Below are 18,548 nucleotides of genomic sequence, written 5' to 3' on the forward strand. Positions count from 1 at the left end.
AAACACAGGCAGTCTCAAACACCCCAGGATGACACAGAGGAGCCCCAATAAGCACCACAACACAGCTTAAGATCTGTATGTGCCCTACCTACCACCTGCTTTGCCCCCTCTCACCCCTACCTCTCTCTCACCTCACAGGACTCTCCCCTAACTTCCTCCACTCCAGCTACTGTGCGGTGTGTCATCCCTGGAACCCATGGGCCCACAGAGGCCTGTCCACTAGCACTCTCAACTCTTTTCATGGTCCTGGCTGCTCTTTCTGGGGTCCCCCAGCTTCTAGGTGTCACAGAAGGGGGAGAGGCTGAAGATGAGCACACTTAGGGTCATGAACACCCACAGGGGACTGACCCCTAACCCAGATGACCGACACTAACCTAGACTTACCATCATCTCCCAAGCACCCTGGCTGACACACACACCACACACACACACACACACACACACACACACACACACACACACACACACGCATGTACACACACACGCATGCACACACACGCATACACACACACACGCATGTACACACACGCATGCACACACACACGCATACACACACACACACACACACACACACACACACACACACACACACACACACTAGTTAGGGCTACCAGTCAAAGGGAGGCCAGCAGGAGGGGAGGCCTTTCTTACCCACACTAACCAGAGGCCCGGGCTAGGTCAGTACACGTGGTAGATGCTGAGAACCATGCACATCGATGCTGGTCAGGGTGACTGTATCCTCTGGGATGACACCGACGGGGGTGGGGGTTGAGCACAGTCCACGGGGGCTGCACTGAAGCTGCTAAGGGGGGTAGCAACAGAAGCTTCCTCTGTCTATGGCGAATGTCTACACAAAGCCCAAGCAAGCCAAGAAGTGGGCAGTGCCCGTGTCTGCCGCAGAGCCCTGGAAGGTGTGTGCAACGTGTCAGTGAGTATGCCTCACACATGGGACCCTGCATGCCTTGAATGAGCTGGGTGTGTGCAGACATTTGGTATCTGGGCCTTCTCATGCTCCAGGACAAGGTCTGTCGGGTTGGTACAGGCACTGTGTCCATCTGTATGCACCAGGACATGGGCTTGTGTATCAGTGTATGCCAGAGGGACCTGGGAGGACAGGTGGTGGCAGTGACTGCCCTTGTGCGTGTGTGAGTGCTCATGCTGGCTTCTGTTCACTCGGTGTCCGTGTGCAGCAAGGGGACGTGCAAGATGTGCTGTGCGTTGCTCACGGCTGTGGTGATGCTGTGATTGTTCACCTAAGTGTTGCTGTGCCAAAGCAGGTCTGTGTGTTCTCTAGCAACATGTAGTCTGAGGGTATCTGAGCCCTGGCTGGCCTGAACTCAAAAGATCCTCTTGCCTCTGCCTCCGGAGTGCTAAAGGCATACACCACCACCTTCTAGCACGGTGGTTTGCTTCTACATGTTGTGTTCTAGGTGGACTTTTGTTGTGGCCTGCATTGTGTGTGCTCTGCACATCGGTGTGACGCTGGTGCTATTGGTTCCTGTGGTATGGAGGGGTTCTGGCCAAATACTAGGGACTCCAGCCACTTCCCCAGGGCTCAGTGCCAGGCTACTGCAGGCCAGACCTCACCTCTCTCCACAAACTTTGCCCTTTACAAAACAGCCTTTCCCTCTGACTTGCAATTCCAAAAGAGCTGCCCCAAGAATGGATGAAAGTAGTTTACTGTCTCCCTTAGCAACCGCTGTTCTCCTGCCCCATTAACTCACTAAACCCAGGTTGCCATGGACACGGGGGTGAGGTGGGGGAGGGATGGACCCAGGGAATCTGTTCTCCAGCGCCAAGGGATAAGGCCACTCACTATCTCTTCCCCACATGTCTCATACACCTGTTTCTTGGGGACTCTGAGGACCTGGGAGGTGGTCTCTAGGAGTCCAGCTTCAGTTTCTCCACAGGATATGCAGTGAACAGAGCATGAATCCTGGCTCGCGTTCCACTCTCTGTCCCAGGGAGATATGGGGTTTGAAGGATGAAAACAACCTCACTGATTGCCCCCAACCTGGTCTGCCAGGCTAGAGTGGCCACAGGGCACCTGTTGTCATCAGGCACAGGTTGACATATCAGGGAATGAGCCATACAACCACAGCCCTGGACCAGTGCTGTCTACCCAGCTCCACCACTGACCCTGGGCCTCAGTTTGTCCATCTGTAACCACTGGGTTCCCATGCCCTGTGTGGACCCTCCCCCTCCAGGAAAGCTTCAAAGATCCTTTTCACCCGACCTCTACCTCCAGGTCTCAGGCATACAACAATGAAATACGCAGGCTGTGTGCACCAACATCTGAGGGGAAGAGCTGAATGGAACAGCCCCCACCCCCACTGTAGACCACATAGAAGAGAAGGGACCACCTACTTATCCTTCCCTCCCTTGTTAACCAGGGCCAATGTGAGTGCCAGTTGCTGAATTGACATCTAAAAGGCAGTCTCCAGGGGACGGGCACTGTGTCCTGGGTCAAGAAAGGTCTAGAGGCTGGTTCTGGCCCGTCAGCGGTACCAACCCAGTACTCCTCCCACCCTGTCCCTCACCCCCTGTGGACTCCAAGAAATGAATTCTGTAGTGTCCTTGAAGCTAGGGGACGATCTTGGGGCCCCCAATCTGCTCCTTAGCAAGCCCCAACAAGTCAGAGGCTTGTTTGAGCAAGCGGACTAGAACATGGGCACACCCCACCACCAGAGGGTGTACAGAGACATACACAGGCTTCCATACAGACAGGGCCTTCCGCCTGCACACACACACTGGACACACACACACTGGACCCTACAGCAGCCAGAAGGCTCTCTGCCACCCCCCAAACAAAGGCAATATACAGTCTTGGCCTGGGAGCCAGGATTCTTGTCTTAACTGGCTGTGACACCAGTCATGGTTCTGTCTCTGTCTCTCCCCCAACCCCCTATTTTCTCCTTGGTTCAATGGGTGTCAACTTAGGTACAGTAAGTATAAAGAACTGAGTACATTTCTGGCACCTCAGAGGCATTCCATAAATAGGCACTACTATTAGAACCGTTGTCCCACCCGTCAGCACACACAGTCCTCTTCACCCACCTCTATCAACTTTCAACTGCCATCAACTCCCTGCTCGCCACACACTCAAGGCCATTCTAGTTGGCAGAGCTTCAGTCTCAACCAGACGTCCATCCTTCCGAGGCCCGTGCGCCTGGTCAGGACACCTCCCTACCCAACCCTAGCCGGGTCGCAGCACCCACCCTCTCATTGATGGCATTGTATTTGATGGCAAGTTCATCACGCTCTGCACGGCTCTGGGCCAGCAGGTCCTCCACCCGGGACAGCTCCTGCTGCAGCAGCTGGTTTTCCTCCTGCAGGGACAGCAGTGAGGCCATCTCTGGGACCTGGAGTGGGGCTGACAAAGGACAGGGGCTGAGGTTGACTTCTGGCTATCATGGAGGGGCACCAGCCCCCACAGGTATTCTACTCACTTCTGAGACAAGAGGGTGGACGGGGACCCTGGGAGGAGCCCGGGTGTGTGTGGTTGCAGCACCTGGGGCCAAGAAAGCTAAGGAACAGGAAGGCTGGCAAGAGAGGCCAAGAGCTAGATCTGTGTAGAAACAACTACAGCCCTGTGGCCACATCCCTAAAACATACAGGGGGAGGCTCTAGCTAGGAGTCAGGAGACTGTCTTTCTGTACCCACCCATCCTAGAGACACAAAGCTCTGAATTCCTGCTCCCTCCTTTTCTGAGGACTATTCAGCTCTCAATTTTACTCATCTATTAAATAGGTAGAATAGTAATTAGACCACAACAGGAACGTGGTAAAGCTTTATTCAAAGGCAGGGTTCTCATTCAAAGGTGGGGTTCTCACACCTTTGCTTTGTTTCCTATTTTTCGAGGTAAGGTCTCCCTGTGGAGCCTGGGCTGTCATGAAACTCATGATCCCCTCCCCACCCCTCAAATGCTGAGATTTTAGTCACGTACCATCACACCCAGTTATCTCAGAACCCTCAAGAACTACAGTGTAAGTCAGTGGCAGCTAGCTTGTAACTTTTACCCTGAAAAACATGGACACACATTGCAGGCCTCCTAGCCTTGGGGGCTGGGGGGCGGGTCATTAAGCCTCCCCTGCTCTGGGGAATCACAGCATCCCTGGTCCACTCAAAGAGACAGCGCAGTCTGAACCCGATTGCAGCAGCCATGCAGCAGCCAGCACTCACGCACTAACGAACCAGCTGACCACCTTATGTCCAGGCACTCAGGCTGCATAACCAAGTTATGCATGGTGCACCGCAGGAGGGCCTGCGGCCATCAGCTTTTGTGCCCAAGTCATTAGGCCTCTATGAGAGCCTGATCTGAGCTTCCCTCCGCCCCGACCCGGATCTTAGCCTCAGACAGCTCATACCATCCCCGTAGGAAATTCAGTATCTGACGTTCAAATCTGAAACCGTGAGTGGAAAGGGTTAGTTAGTCCTGTCTCTCCTCTAGCTGTGCCACATGGGGAATAAATAAAATAAGTTTATTGCATCTCAGCCTCTGTTTGCTCCTCTGTAAAGTAAATCCCTCCATCACAGAGCTGTGCCTGTCTCCCTGTGTGGATTCAAGGAGTAGGGCGCCAGGGTGAAGAACATGGATCAGTGCATAAGGGCACTGCTACGTACACAAACATGGGTGTCTAAGTTCAAATCCCAGCACCCATGTAAAAAGCTTGGCATGGCCCTTTGGGCACCTGTAACCCAAAAGCTACTCCAGAGCGAGCCAGGAAAACCAGCTCCAGGCGGTGTGAGAGCCTGAGGTAAGAGAATAGTGGACACACACACCACTCGCACACTCATACACACAGCACTGCCCTACACAGCACCATCTATGTCATTGCTGCTGAGAAGGGAGAAGGACCTGGACAGGGCAGGGAGGTGGTACTGGGGTCTCAGGCTGGGAGAGGACAGGGCAGGGAGGTGGTACCTGGGGTCTCAGGCTGGGAGAGGTTGCTGGTGATGATCTCCCTAACACAGACAGGTAGGCTGGCTCCCTGGAAATCCTGGGCTGGGTTCTGTACACTCAGGCTCTTCTCTTGGTCTGGTTCCAGGACACAACTCTCCAGTGTCTGTGAGAAGAGAGAGTGTTCAGGGACTCTGGACCCCTAACTTCCTGGCCTGAAAGTTGGGCAAATCCTGTGGCCCACGTCCTTGAGAACATAGGAAGCAAGGGTGAACTGCACAGAGCTCCTGCGAGGGAACTCTCCTAGCTTGTGCTCCAGGCAGGACCTGAAGGGCAGAGAAGGTAGGGAGGATCTTGTTGTGCCAGCGGCCGGTAATCCCTAAAGTCCATGTGGGGCCCTTCCCCCACCATTGTACACTGGGATTAAGGAGTCCCAGCACTGATCTGTGCAACCCCGAGCTGCAAACTGCGACCCCTGCACACTTCCCTCCACGCCTCACCACCCAATCAGGTCAGTTATTCTGCCCCACCCCACCCCACCCCGCCCTGGACAGCACAGACACAGTTTAGGACCCACCTGGATCACAATCTCCAGTGCCAGCTGGGCCTGCAGGGATTCTGCCAGCCCCAGGCTCATGGAGGGGGGGTCTGTGGGTACTCCACAGCCCCCCTCCTCACAGTACGAAGGTCGAAGGTCACCTCAGCGACACGCACCAAGGCACTAACACACCAACGCCAGGATGCTAGGCTGAGCAGCCCAGCAGATTAAGCTTAAATCCGTCGGTGCCCCCACGTGACCGTGCAGGGGGTGGGGAGAGATTCAGATGGGAGAGGAGGGGAAGAGCAGCAGAAGCAGAGGTGCAGAAGAGGCCCAACCAGCACTCCAGAGCGGAGAGAGCAAGGAGCAGGAGAATGTGAACGGAAGGGACAGTATCCCCCCTCCCCCGGCTGTGGGTCCAGCAGGCTTACAAGCCCAGCTGCCTGAGGCGGGGAAGGCCAGAGTCCCTAGTTTATGGTACATCTCCCCTGACCCGGAACGGGCTCACATGGTCTGCTCAGAACTCATTTGCAGCCTGTTGCTAGGCAGAGAGATGCTTGTGCACTACAGGTTGGAAGCAAAGAAAGCAGGAGCTCAGACAAGACTGGGAACTGATCCCCTCCAAGCCCCGCCCCTGGCTGTATCCCAGCATCCTGTGTAAGAGCTGGTACTATTGGTGCTCCCACTGAGCTCCTGGGAGCAAAGCATCTGCCGGTCAACAACAGCACACAAGGGGGTGGGGTGGGGGGGAGAGACACAACAGTTCACCCAGGGCACGCTAGGTAAATATTGTCTTCATGCATTAGAAAACACAAGTGCACAGTCCCCGAGTCCCCAAATCTGAGAGCAGTTTCCCTCACAGCAGCAAGGAGGCTGTGTGGCACAGTGGTAAAGACCTGGAGTTGCTGGCCTGACCTGTGTTAGCAGTATAGCCCTGGATAAATTTCCTCTCCTGGCCTCAGTTTCCTTATTTGTAGACAAGAATAGGGTCTTTGTGGGAATGAAAACGTGCTGGATGTGGGGAAGAAGGGGTTCAGAAGCACACAAGGCAAGCTTGATCTCACAGTCGCTCACTTTAGCACTACCCGCTGGCTTCTACTCTCCAGGTCCCTAGGTTCTAGGTTACCATTTCCGGATGAGCAAAACGAGGCTCAGAGGGGTGGAGGTCTCACCTATTCAAGGTGACATGCTATGGAGCAGTGTAAGCCTGAAGCTCATCCCCCTTAAGTCAAGCAGATGTCCCCCAAAATGCCTACATGGCAAAGCCAAGCTCCTTGATCTTCAAGCCCTGCTGCCGTATCCAAGTCAGACCCAAGGATGCGGTAGGTGCTGCCTACATAACTTCAGTCCAGACTGGATCTCTCCTTCCCAACTAAGGGATTGGTACTGCGAGTGGAAAGAGTGGCCAAGAAGGCAGATGCCACCAAGCTGCTGTGGAGGCTACTGAGGAGAGAGCAGTGCAGAGAGAGCGGAGGAGAGGACGTCTTACCAGGAGAGTTGTACAGAGATTTGCAGAGAAAGAACAAGCTAGACATAGGTGAAGACAGAATGAGAAGGAGCCACAAGATCAGAACAGATTGCCAGAGTGAGGATGAGGCCAGGCAGAGCAATTCAGTCAGAAGCTGAAAGCCGCCAGTTTGAACCAGTCAGTGTGGAGACAGATTTTGAGTCAGAACAGTTGACCAACCAGCCAGAGTTCAGAAAGTGCTAGAAAGAGTGAGCTTACTCAGCACTAAGTTCCAGAGGCTGAAAACATTCTAGGCCCAGATAAGATTGTAGGGAGGCTGGAAGCTTCTGGGACTAGGCTCAGGTTAGCAGACGGAGGCAGTGAGCCTCAGAGACAATTAGATCAGGAGAACACGATTCATTTGTCCCTTCCAAAACTCTTTGTGAAATGTGGTTCCCAAGGTAAGAGTTGAGAGGTGATGGGACCTTTAAGAGGGAATTGGGTCAGAGGAACTAATGCCTTTCTCAACACTGTAGTTTACTTATATCACACGTGTGGATTGAAGCAGGCACGGTGGCTCAGGTCTATAACTGCAGCACTTTGGAAGTAAAGGCAGAAGACTCTTGTGTTTGAGGCCAATCCTAGATGCATTAAGAGAGAGTGATGGTGCAGCTGTTAAGAACCTGGCTGCTTTTGCAGAGGACCTGGGCTCAGTTCCCAGACCTAGCTAACAACAGTTCCTAGGGATCCAATGGCTTCTTCTGGTCTCTGCAGGCACCAGGCATGCATATGGTTTGCAGACATGTATGCAAACAACATTTATACACATAAAATGATCTAAAGGTGGGGTGCTTCCGCAGACAAAGCACTTACCACAAAAGCATGAGGCCTGGTGTTCTGATCCCTGGCACCTATGTAAAACAGACTGGGCTGGATGGTTTTGTTTCTTTTTTTTTTTTTTTGGAGCTGGGGACCGAACCCAGGGCCTTGCGCTTGCTAGGCAAGCGCCCTACCACTGAGCTAAATCCCCAACTCGGGCTGGATGGTTTTATGTCAACTTGACACAAGCTAGAGTTAACTGAAAGGAGGGAACTTCAGTTGAGAATATGGCTCCAGAAGATCTGTCTGTAGGGCATTTTTTTTAACTTAGTGATTGATGGGGGAGGGCCCAGCCCATTGTGGGTGGTGCCATCCCGGGGTTGGTGATCCTGGGTTCTATAAGAAAGCAGGCTGGGCAAGCCATGAGGAGCAAGCCAGTAAGCAACACCCCTCCATGGCCTCTGTATCAGCCCCTGCCTCCATGTTTCTGCCCTGCTTGAGTTCCCGTCCTGACTCCCTACAGTGATGAACAGTGATGTGGAAGTGTGAGTCAGATTAACCCTTTCCTTCCATTTGCTTTGGGTGTGGTGTTTATCACAGCAACAGTAGCTATAACTAAGACAGTGGTTATGTCTGCCCACCCTCTAATCCCAGCACTCAGGAGGCAGAGACAGGGGCTCCTCAAATCAAACTGGATCACTAGACCAGCGGAATCCCTGACCATGGTTCAGTGGGAGACCATGTCTCAGTATGCTAAAAGGAAAGCGACTGAGGAAGACATCTGACATCAACCTCTGGTGCACACTTATGTACACCCACACAGATGTGAATACACATGCACACATGTATGTACTGCACAGACAGACAGATGCACATGTAAATAACAATGTAAGGTGTCTGTTGAAGGTTGAGCCCAGCCCTCTGCCCTCTTGCTGGCTTGGCTTCTGTCTTCCCACAGCATTATGGCCACCCACTGAGCTCCTACCCTTCAGCATCATGAATGAATGAACTTTTTCTTTTATAAATTACCTAATCGGGGGTTGGGGGTTTAGCTCAGTGGTAGAGCGCTTGCCTAGCAAGCACAAGCTGGGTTCGATCCCCAGCTCCGAAAAAAAAGAAAAGAAAAAAAAAATTACCTAATCTTAGGGCTGGAGACGCGGCTCAGTGGTTCAGAGTGCTTGCTGCTCTTGCAGGGGAGCTGGGCTCTGATTCCAGCCCCTACACGGACACTCTAGTTCCAGAGAATCTGACGCCCTCTGCTGGCCTTCATAGGTCCCAGGCCCACATTTAATACATATATGCAGGCAAACACTCATACACGTAAAATAAAATATAAAAAGACAAGGGGTTGGGGATTTAGCTCAGTAGTAGAGCGCTTGCCTAGGAAGCGCAAGGCCCTGGGTTCAGTCCCCAGCTCCGAAAAAAAGAACCAAAAAAAAAAGAAAAAAAAAAAAAAGAAAAGACAACTCTCCGGTCTTATGAATTCTGCACAGCATCAAAAATGAACTCAGACACCAAGTGACTGACTGGCTTGACTCTAATCTTAGCCAAGCTTCCTCCTGGGCTTTGCTATCTTATATATGTGATTCACCCCTCTTCGCCCCGAGTCTGTTTTCTTCTCTGTAGGATGGGGTGCTAATGGTGCCTGTTCCTGTCGGGAGGATGAAAATAAACTGTGCCTCTGGATCCACCAGCCAGAGAGCGTGTCCAGATATGGCCACGTGGTCAAGTTCTACCCAACAGAATGTGTCACTTTGGAATGACTGGTAAACTCTGCGGGGGCCGGGGGATACTGTCCCTGTCCATCCCAGTCTGCCAACTGGAAGGACATAGCTCCAGGGTCCCAGAGGAGGCCACAAGATGGAAGGCTTTGGGCCCTAGGCTCACCCATAGAAAGCCACCTGCCAAACACCCAGCGGGAATTCATTTGTAACCCTGCCTGTGTTAGCCTCTGAGGTCCAAGGGTCACAGGACTCCACAAGCTAGCGTTACCTTCAGTCCTCGTGCAGTTCACAGGGACAGGTGCTGCCTGTTGCTGCTGCTACAGCAGTCATCCCATCCTTGGTAGTCTCTGGGTCTTCCGGTGACTAGACTTCACGCCTCACTTCCTGACTCTCAGCCACTGTCTGCAGGGACAAGGAGATCCTTTGAGCTCATTCCCTTACCCCCTCTTGCTGGAGCTCCAAACCTATTCGCCATGGCTTACCAAAAAAAAAAAAGTCCCTCAGCAGTTACGAGTCCCAAACACCAGTTTTCCCTACCACTTACCCCTCATCTTCCCTGGTCGCAGACTAGAAAAAAATTTTTTTTCAGACTAGAAATTATAACAAAGATATCGAACCAACCCAACCAAACTTCATCAGAAGCCACCGTTACGCACTTCACAGTTGGTGACTTACGGCTCGGTGAAGGTAAATAATTTGCTCACACTCATCAACTCTGAGGAGTTGAAGCCACAGCTGAGAGGTCAGCCTGGTCTCAGAGTTAGTTTTGTTTTTACTTTGGTTTTTCAAGACAGGGTCTTAAGTATCCCAGGACCCCATCCTACCTCCACCATCTGAGGGCTGGGATAATAGGTGTATACCACTATACCCGGTTCTTTCAGTGCTGGGACTTGAACTCGGGGCTTTGTGTGTATCAGGCAAGCTACATCCCCAACCCCTCTATTCCAAAGTTTTAAACAGTAACAGCAACAACTGAAAATATGCAGTCCTTGCTGCCTGCCAGGCACATCCTGGTGCCTAATGTCCCCCCACCCCCAGATGTCTCCTGTTTCCTCTATGGTCTCCCAACCTATTCCGCTCCACACAGTGAGATCCCGTCCATCTCTGCTCAAAGCTCCCCCCCTGTCCCAGCCTGAGCCTGGCCCCCGCCTACCTGTCCCACCTCAATTCCTTCTCTTCCTCCGTCACACTGGCCCCCCAGCCATGTTCCCACCACACACCTTTGCCCCTGTCATCCTCGATGCCTAAGACCCTCTCTCTCTTTCTCTCTCTTCCTCTTGTACAAGATGAAGTAAGAGCTACCTGGAGATCGGAGCTGGCTCAAAACACCACCTTCTTGGACCTCCCAGTTTAAGTGGTCCTTGCTTACATCACTATCTCTATGGAGAGCTGGAAGCAAGTCATCTTTGTGCATTACCACCTTTGTGGTGCCTAGGGCCTGCAGCTCTACACACAGTTGCTGAATGAATGAATGAATGAATGAATGAACGAATGAACACCAAGGAGAGGCACAATACAGGCCGACCATCTCTAATCTGAAAACCTAACACTTCCAAGTCAATGCCACAAGTGTCCCATATTTAACTTTCTGTGACAGTCCACAGTACACCAAAGATGTGTAAAGCTATCGTAGGCTGTGTGACTGAGTGAAGTAAGATTCGAGGGTGCATTTTGTTTTGATTTGATTCCCCCAAATCTAAAATTTGTTTTAAATGAAGAACTTCTGGGATACTTAACCTGAACAGGAAATTAAACGAGAGGCAGAAAAAATAATCCCCTTGACTGTGGGTTGCATAAATCTCAGCCACGCCACACAGCCAGGGATCCAGAGCAGCTAGTGCTCCCAAGAAGGGTTAGGGGTGCCTATGCTCAGAAGGTCCACTCAACCTGCAGGACTTAGAGCTACTTGTGAACTCAACAGGGAAGTAGAAAATCTGAAGTAGACAACACCTCAGAGTCCCAAGTTTCAGGACAAGTCCAGTACGCAGGGGGCTGTGCAGATCAGGGTTGGGGGAACGTACATCCCTTCTGACTTGGGTTTGCCAAAAGCCTGGGAGGGCTCTCCAAATGCCTGTTCCAGAGCAGCTGGCTGAACTCATCCTGAAAACCCCTAGGTGGAGGCGCAAATCTCTGCATAGGCTCCAGTGGCCTCGCCATTCTGGAAGGATTAGTGATCAGTGATCGCGCTGAACTGGAGTTTGCTGGTTTGAACTATGGAGAGCATTTCCCCCCAAGATCCGCTAAAAGGAAGGGGAAGAGCATCCCACCGAGGGACACAGGGCCCGGCCTAGCAATCAGGAGGCCACCGGCAGTGGCTCGCGTCTGCCAGTGATCGTCCTCCCCAAGAGCTACGTGCAGGGGAGCCAGGGAACCCCTGTGAGAGGATGCTGGGCCGCAGGCCCCGGACCCCAGACGAGGAGACTCCAATGGGAACATACCGCTGGTGCGTCCCCTTCCCGCCTAGACCTAGCCAAACCAAATCCGAAGGGGATCGTCGGGGCTCTAGGAACCCCCAGGACACCCACACCACTCCAGAACGCCTCCTTGCCTTCGCGCACCCGCCCTGTCCCCGCCCCGCGCACGCGCGCCGCGGCCTCCTACCTTCACGGTCCGCCGCCAAGACCGAGATTGCACTGCCCGGGGGCGGGGGCGTGCGCTCAGGGGGCGGTGTCAAAGGCGTGGCGACGTAGAAGGTGGAGTTAGAATGGAGGGAGGGCTCGACCAAAGAGAAAGGCCTCGGCAGCGCGGGGTTGGAGGCGGAGGCTAAGGAGACCGCTCCAACGGGCGAGGGCGGGACCGAGGCGGAGTGAGCGTCTCCTGTGGAGAAAGGCGGCTAAAACGGAGCATGCGCTTCACGGTGAAAAGGAAGGGGGGAAACCCTCCACCAAAGGGGCGTGGCGCAACCAGGGGCGTGGCTCCTTGAAGGGGCGTGTCCGCGGCCAAGCAAAGCGCCCGCGGGGTGGAAGAAGGCACTAAGGGGCGTGGACGTGGTCATGGGGTGTGGCTCAACCAGGGGCGGGGCCAAGGCGGAGCGAGCCGGGCGGAGCACAGGAAGGCTCTCCGGCAAGGCGCGAGGAAGTCTGGCGGGTTGTGCTCCTTTTGCTCCTTCTTCCTGATGCCCGCCTTTATTGCTCTGGACCGCCCAAGAGTGGGATCATCTGACCCTTCCCTAGGGCAGGAAGCGTTCCAGCTGCAGTGGCTTACTGCCTTATGGGCGCTAAGCCTCTGCGTTCTGGCCAAAGACAGGAGCGACCCAGGTGGTGGCTATCTCCTGCCCGCCCTCAGTCACAGAAGCACTGCTCGAGGCTTTAAAATCTAACCCAAGGAAGACTGCTTTCCTGATGGTGGAGCCCTACTGCTGACCACTCTGCCCTTGATTTGTTCACTTGTAAAATGGTGGTGCAGACAAGAGGTCCCTCCCTTAAGGAGTTGCCTTAAGGGGTTAAGAGCACTTAGTGCAGAGGACCTAGATTGATTCCCAGCCCCCACATACCTGCAGGCAAAACACAGACCATAAAATAATAAAATCTAATTTTTTAAAGATGGTGGTACCCCGATTGTTATCATCCTGCAAGCTCGTCTGTCTGATTCTTCTACATGGAATAACATCAAGGGCTATGTAGAAAAGACCAGGTCTCAAAAAAAACAAAACAAACAAAAAACTAAAGAAAATTTATATAGGAAGACAAGCCAGCGTTTCAAAAAACTGGGCCCAGTTGAGCGCAACCAAATCCCAGCACCTAGGAGCCCAGAGGTGGGACCCAAAGCTTAAAGTCATCCTTGGCCACATTAGTGAGTTTGAGGCCAACCTGGGCTACATGAGACCCTGTCACACAGAAAAAAGATGACTCTAACATGCTAACTTGAGCTGGAGATGGCTCAAGGATTAGGAGCCCCTGCTGTACAGTCATGAGTACGGGGGTTTGAATCTCAGCACCCACACAAGCCTGCTGCCAGCACACACTGCGAACTCCTGATTCTTCTGGCCTACGACCATGCACACAGAGGCACACACAGATCTTTTTAAAGTGTTTTTTAAAAATAGTAACTGCTTTATCATTAGGTACCGGTGTGTCAGTCTGTCTCCAAAGTGCAGAGCTTATTTTGCTGAAAAGATGACATATATACTGGCTTCAAAATTGAAATAAAGTGGGGTTTTTTTTGTTTGTTTGTTTGTTTTACATTTGAGACAAGGTCTCACACTGTAGTCCAGGCTAGCCTGGAATTATGTAGCCCAGGTTGACCTCAACCTAGCCTCTGCCTCACCTTGCTCAGCTTATGTCTAGCTACCTCTGTCTCTAACCACTTGTAACCCTGAAGGCAACCTGTGAAGTATGGTTTCCTAGGTCTCTTTAGAGAAAAATGGACCTATTTTCCATATATTATGTATGTGCTGTGGGTTTTGTCAGTGCCGGGGCTCGCCCACGCCTTTGCACAGGCTAGCCTGGCACTCCGTACTGAGCTCCATCCAGGACCATACACTTTTTCCTAGCTGCCTGCCCTTGATACAGTTTAGTGATCGATACATAGAACACTTTTACCCATTCTCCCCAGGGATCTGGTAAACTACTGGTTATACACTTATTTAGTTAACCTCTCAGCAGACACTGTAGTCACCAGACATAAAATATTGAACCCTGTCCTCCTCAAAATGTATATTCCAGTCCGAATCCCCAGTACTTGCATAGGTGAACTTGTTTAGAAATAGGGTCCATGGGGTTGGGGATTTAGCTCAGTGGTAGAGCGCTTGCCTAGCAAGCGCAAGGCCCTGGGTTCGGTCCCCAGCTCCGGAAAAAAAGAAAAAAGAAAAAAGAAAAGAAAAGAAATAGGGTCCTTTTGCAACTGCAATTTAATCAAAGATTTCAAGGTGGCATCTCAGACTTGTAAGGGTGACTAAATCCAATGGTGGGCATATCAACAAGAGGGTATGCAGAGACGCAGAGAAAACCACGAAAAAGAGAGGCAGAGAATAGCATTGTACGGTCACAAACCATTGGGGCCACCAGAAGCTGGACACAGAAAGGATTCTGGCCTTTGAGGCAGGCCTAGGTTTCTTGTAAGGATAGAAGGGCAAACTTTCTGCTGTTGTTCTTGAGGCGAAGTGGAAACTTAAGGGTTCTTTGGAAAGTCAGTGAAGGAACGTTTCGCTGAAGCAGACACAGGACAGCATGTGAAAGGGCACGTGATGGATTCTCTGCTAACAACACCCATGTATTGTTCTGACTTACACTTCATAGTCGAACTGCAGACTCCATAGAGACACAAAAAACTTCTGGTGATGTGCTGCAGTTTCTTGCTGCTTCCTCGGACTCTGGCTAATTAGATGCCAGTCTGAGGCAAGGCACGTGGAGGACACATGATGTTTGGAGGGTATAAATAGGACTCCACAGAGTGACAGAGCTTGGCTTGCTGGTACAGCTAGCTGTGCAACACTTGTGGGTTTCTTGTCTTCGCTGATCTTTACTTCCCTGAGAACACAGCTGAGAACTTCTCCTACTCACCCTCAGGTTCTAAGGCTGGGAGCTGGCTGTCTCTGCTAGGTAGGGCCACTGCTGCTGATTCCTGTTTGCTGATCTGACTCTACCAAACTGGACTGCTGGTGTATCGGTGAGGTGTTTATGACTGGATCAAGCTGCCACTGCCTGCTGACCTGTGAACTGAACTGATTTCCAGACAACACAGATTGGAGATGCTCTAAATAACCTTTCTAAACAGGTCCACTTTCCATAAATCCTTTCTTTTTCACTACTTCTGGTGGGTGGTGGGCTACAAAAGAGGTTAAAGTGTTTAAGGACCGGGCTGGAGAGATGGCTCAGCGGTTAAGAGCATTGACTGCTCTTCCAGAGGTCCTGAGTTCAATTCCCGGCAACCACATGGTGGCTTAGAACCATCTGTAATCTGATCCGATGCCCTCTTCTGGTGTGTCTGAAGACAGCTACAATGTACTCACATACATAAAATAAATAAATAAATCTTTTTTATTCTTTTCTCTTTTTTTTCGGAGCTGGGGACCGAACCCAGGGCCTTGCGCTTGCTAGGCAAGCGCTCTACCACTGAGCTAAATCCCCAACCCCATAAATCTTTTTTAAAAAAGTGTTTAAGAACCATCATTAAAATAGGATTGGAAAAATTAAAGTTACAACAAGGTCTATTGTAGCACTGGCTGACCTAGAATCCCTGTGTAACTCAGAATGGCCTCAAACTTAAGTGGTCCTCCTGTCTCTCTGCCTTCCAAGTGCTGGGATTAAAAGTGGGTATCTCACCTGTTATTGCTTAAGTGTCTCATGTAGCCTAGGCTAGTTCCCAACTCCTTACAGAGCTGAAAATGCCTTGAGTTTCTGATCTTCCTGCCTCTGCCTCCCAGATGCTAGGATGACTGGCTGGGCCGTTGTGGCAGTTGTATGTGCTAAGGATCAAACTCAGGAATTTATGCATGACAGATGCTAGGAGAGCACTCTCCCAAGTGAACCACACCCCTCTTCTGCCCGCCTCTTTTGTAGAGCAGCAGCTAGAACCCCAGGTCAGAGACAAAAGCTCAGTTTCACTTTGACAGGTCAATGCAGGCCCAGCTTTCTGGACCCTCTGTAAGGTTACAGGGTTGGCCAGGCCTGGGGCCTCTCTCCAAAGTTTTTTTTTTTTTTTTTTTTTTTCTTTTTTCTTTTTTTTGGAGCTGGGGACCAAACCCAGGGCCTTGCGCTTTCTAGGCAAGGCTCTCTACCACTGAGCTAAATCCCCAACCCCCTCTCTCCAAAGTTTTAACTGGGAAGGACCAAGTTTTGTGGCTGTTGACACCCAGAGTCTTACAGGATGCTACTGGACCATACTTGGTTTCTCCCTGACTGTCACTGGCCAGTTCCTGCCACTCTAAGACATGCTTCTTCAAGTTCAACAAAAGAATTTAAAATTTCTCAGCAAGAGGTTGCCAAATGTGTGTGTGTGTGTGTGTGTGTGTGTGTGTGTGTGTGTGTGTGTGTAGCTCTGGCTGTCCTGGAGCTATGTAGATCAGGTTGGCCTCAAACTCAGGGATCCCTTCCAGGGTTCTGCCACCAGTCCCACATGGGATGCTTCAATATCACGAAATAAAATCACATAACAATGACCTCGGTGTTCTATTGGTTCGAAGTAGGGATTCCATTTGGTAATAATGAACACCAAACTGCTCTCTACTCCACCAAATCCCTCAAGGTAGTGCTCCTCAGGTTACATTCTGTCACAGCCTCCTGAGTCCCCTGCAGTGTTTCACCCCCCTTGTCAGACCCTTCTGGGTCCCTTGCAGGGTTTGACCCCTGCTGAGCCCGGGGGGTGGGGGGAATACACGTGGAAGCCTTTTGTTCCTAACAAAGAAACAGCCAGGCCCGGGTAGACACACCAGGGTGATTGATGGTCAATTCGTTCCTGCCTTTTGTTTTTTCCCAGTCTTTTGTTCCTGGGATTTAGGCTGGTCTTCCTGGATTTCTACCTAGTAAATTTGGGGCATGTATTCAGTCTTTTGTTACTGAAGCCCACGGTGCTTCCCAGACTTTTCCACCTGGTCAACTTGGGGTATATATTCAGTAAATAAAGCTACAAAATGGGTATTCTTTCTTTTTTTTTTTTTTTTTTAAAGATTTATTCATTTACTATATATAAGTACACTGTAGCTGTCTTCAGATACACCAGAAGAGGGCATCAGATCTCTTTATAGATGGTTGTGAGCCACCATGTGGTTGCTGGGAATTGAACTCATGACCTCTGGAAGAGCAGTCGGGAGCTCTTAACCACTGAGCCATCTCTCCAGCCCTCTTTCTTAATACGAATAACCCGAGTGTGTTTTTTAATCCTGCAGGCTTACGCCCGGTTCTCAGTGCCGTGTCGGTGTGGGCATCGACAACATTCCTAATTGACTTCATCCCCGCCTCACCTCAAGCTGCTTCATCACCATGGTCAGCAGCTCAGGTCACCCAACTCTAGAGAACTGTACTTCCAGACAAAGCTGGGAGGTAGCTGGTGCTCTTTGCTCAGCCAAGTGAGGTCTCAAAAAGGCTCTGACGCCCTCTGCTGGCCTCTGTGGGTACAAGGCACATGTGCTGCTCACAGGCAAAAACAAAATTATAAAATAAAATGGAGGGCAAACTGAGGAAAACACCTGACACAGAAAAAAAAAGTGCAGTGGCCATACCTCCAACAAGGAGACATCCTAGATCCAGAACCCAGGCCTGGTTCCAGAAGCCGAGCACTGACCTCAGAATAGTTTTAAAAATTAAGTGGGGTTGGAGCGATGGCTCGGTGGTTGAGCATTAGTAGCTTTTTCAGAGGACCCTGGTTCAGTTTCTGTCACCCACTTGATGGCTCCCAACTGTAATTCTAGTCTTGTGGGATCTGATGCTCTCTGTGTCCTCCTCCATGGTGACCAGGCACATGGGGTGTACAAGCCTATATATTCAGGCCAATACCCACACATACAGAAATACATGGACATGTTCTGTGTCGGTGTGCACAGGTGCAGGTGCTCAGGGAGGCCGGAGGCACTGGATCCGTGGGAGTTGGAGTTAAAGGCAGCTGTGACCTGCTGGCTGGGTACCTTTGCAAGAGCCGTGCACCCTCTTAAAGGCTGAGCCATCTCTCCAGCTCCGCAGCGCTCCTGATACCCAGTCTCGTGATGTGGTGCGGGCTGGTCTGGAGTTCACCATCTTCCCACCTCCACTTCCTGATGCTGAACTGCAGGTGGGCACTGCCACACCTGGCGGACTTTAGTTACAGGGACCCTATGGGAAGGTCTGCAAATTCCAGTTCTCACCCTCCGTGCACACAGAGGGCACTCGCTCAGACGGGCCCAGCCCTCGTGTTCTCAGTGGGCAGGATCCTGCAACCCTGCTCCTTTCCCCCCTGTGCTGGTAAGCAGACACTGTGACCATAAAGCTGCCTCTTGTCTAGAACCTTCAGGCATCAACATTTTAAAATGTTTTTCTGCCTGGCCTCTGTACCTTTCACACTTGGGCCTGTGTGATAGGTCTGCGGAGACACGGTTCTCCATAGCTCTGTGTACTGAGGTTCTGTACACACTCACTCTCCACTAGTCACTTCTATAGACACAGTGAGAGACGTGCTATTCTTAGAGTGGAAGGTTCAGGTTCTCCTCTA

General features: G+C 51.5%; 1 protein-coding gene across 16 annotated transcripts in view; it reads right to left on the reverse strand.

Annotated features, from left to right (window-relative positions):
* Crocc (ciliary rootlet coiled-coil, rootletin) overlaps positions 1–12,060 on the reverse strand; it is a 42,677-nt gene extending 30,617 nt beyond the window's left edge. For 9 of the 16 annotated variants that reach the window (XR_015619755.1, XR_015619754.1, XR_015619753.1 and 6 more), the window contains 3 exon segments: positions 5,478–5,667; positions 4,925–5,066; positions 3,219–3,373 (listed from right to left, as the gene is read on the reverse strand). Coding sequence is in view for 12 of the 16 variants with exons in the window: in XM_087549444.1 (XP_087405570.1) it covers positions 3,219–3,373; positions 4,925–5,066; positions 5,478–5,537 (357 nt within the window). In the remaining 4 variants the exon portion in view is untranslated. 16 annotated transcript variants of the gene reach the window in all.
* Between the last annotated feature and the right edge of the window lie 6,488 nt (positions 12,061–18,548).

Source organism: Rattus norvegicus, chromosome 5 (assembly GCF_021556685.1).
Source record: "Rattus norvegicus strain SHRSP/BbbUtx chromosome 5, alternate assembly SHRSP_T2T, whole genome shotgun sequence".
Taxonomy (NCBI): domain Eukaryota; kingdom Metazoa; phylum Chordata; class Mammalia; order Rodentia; family Muridae; genus Rattus; species Rattus norvegicus.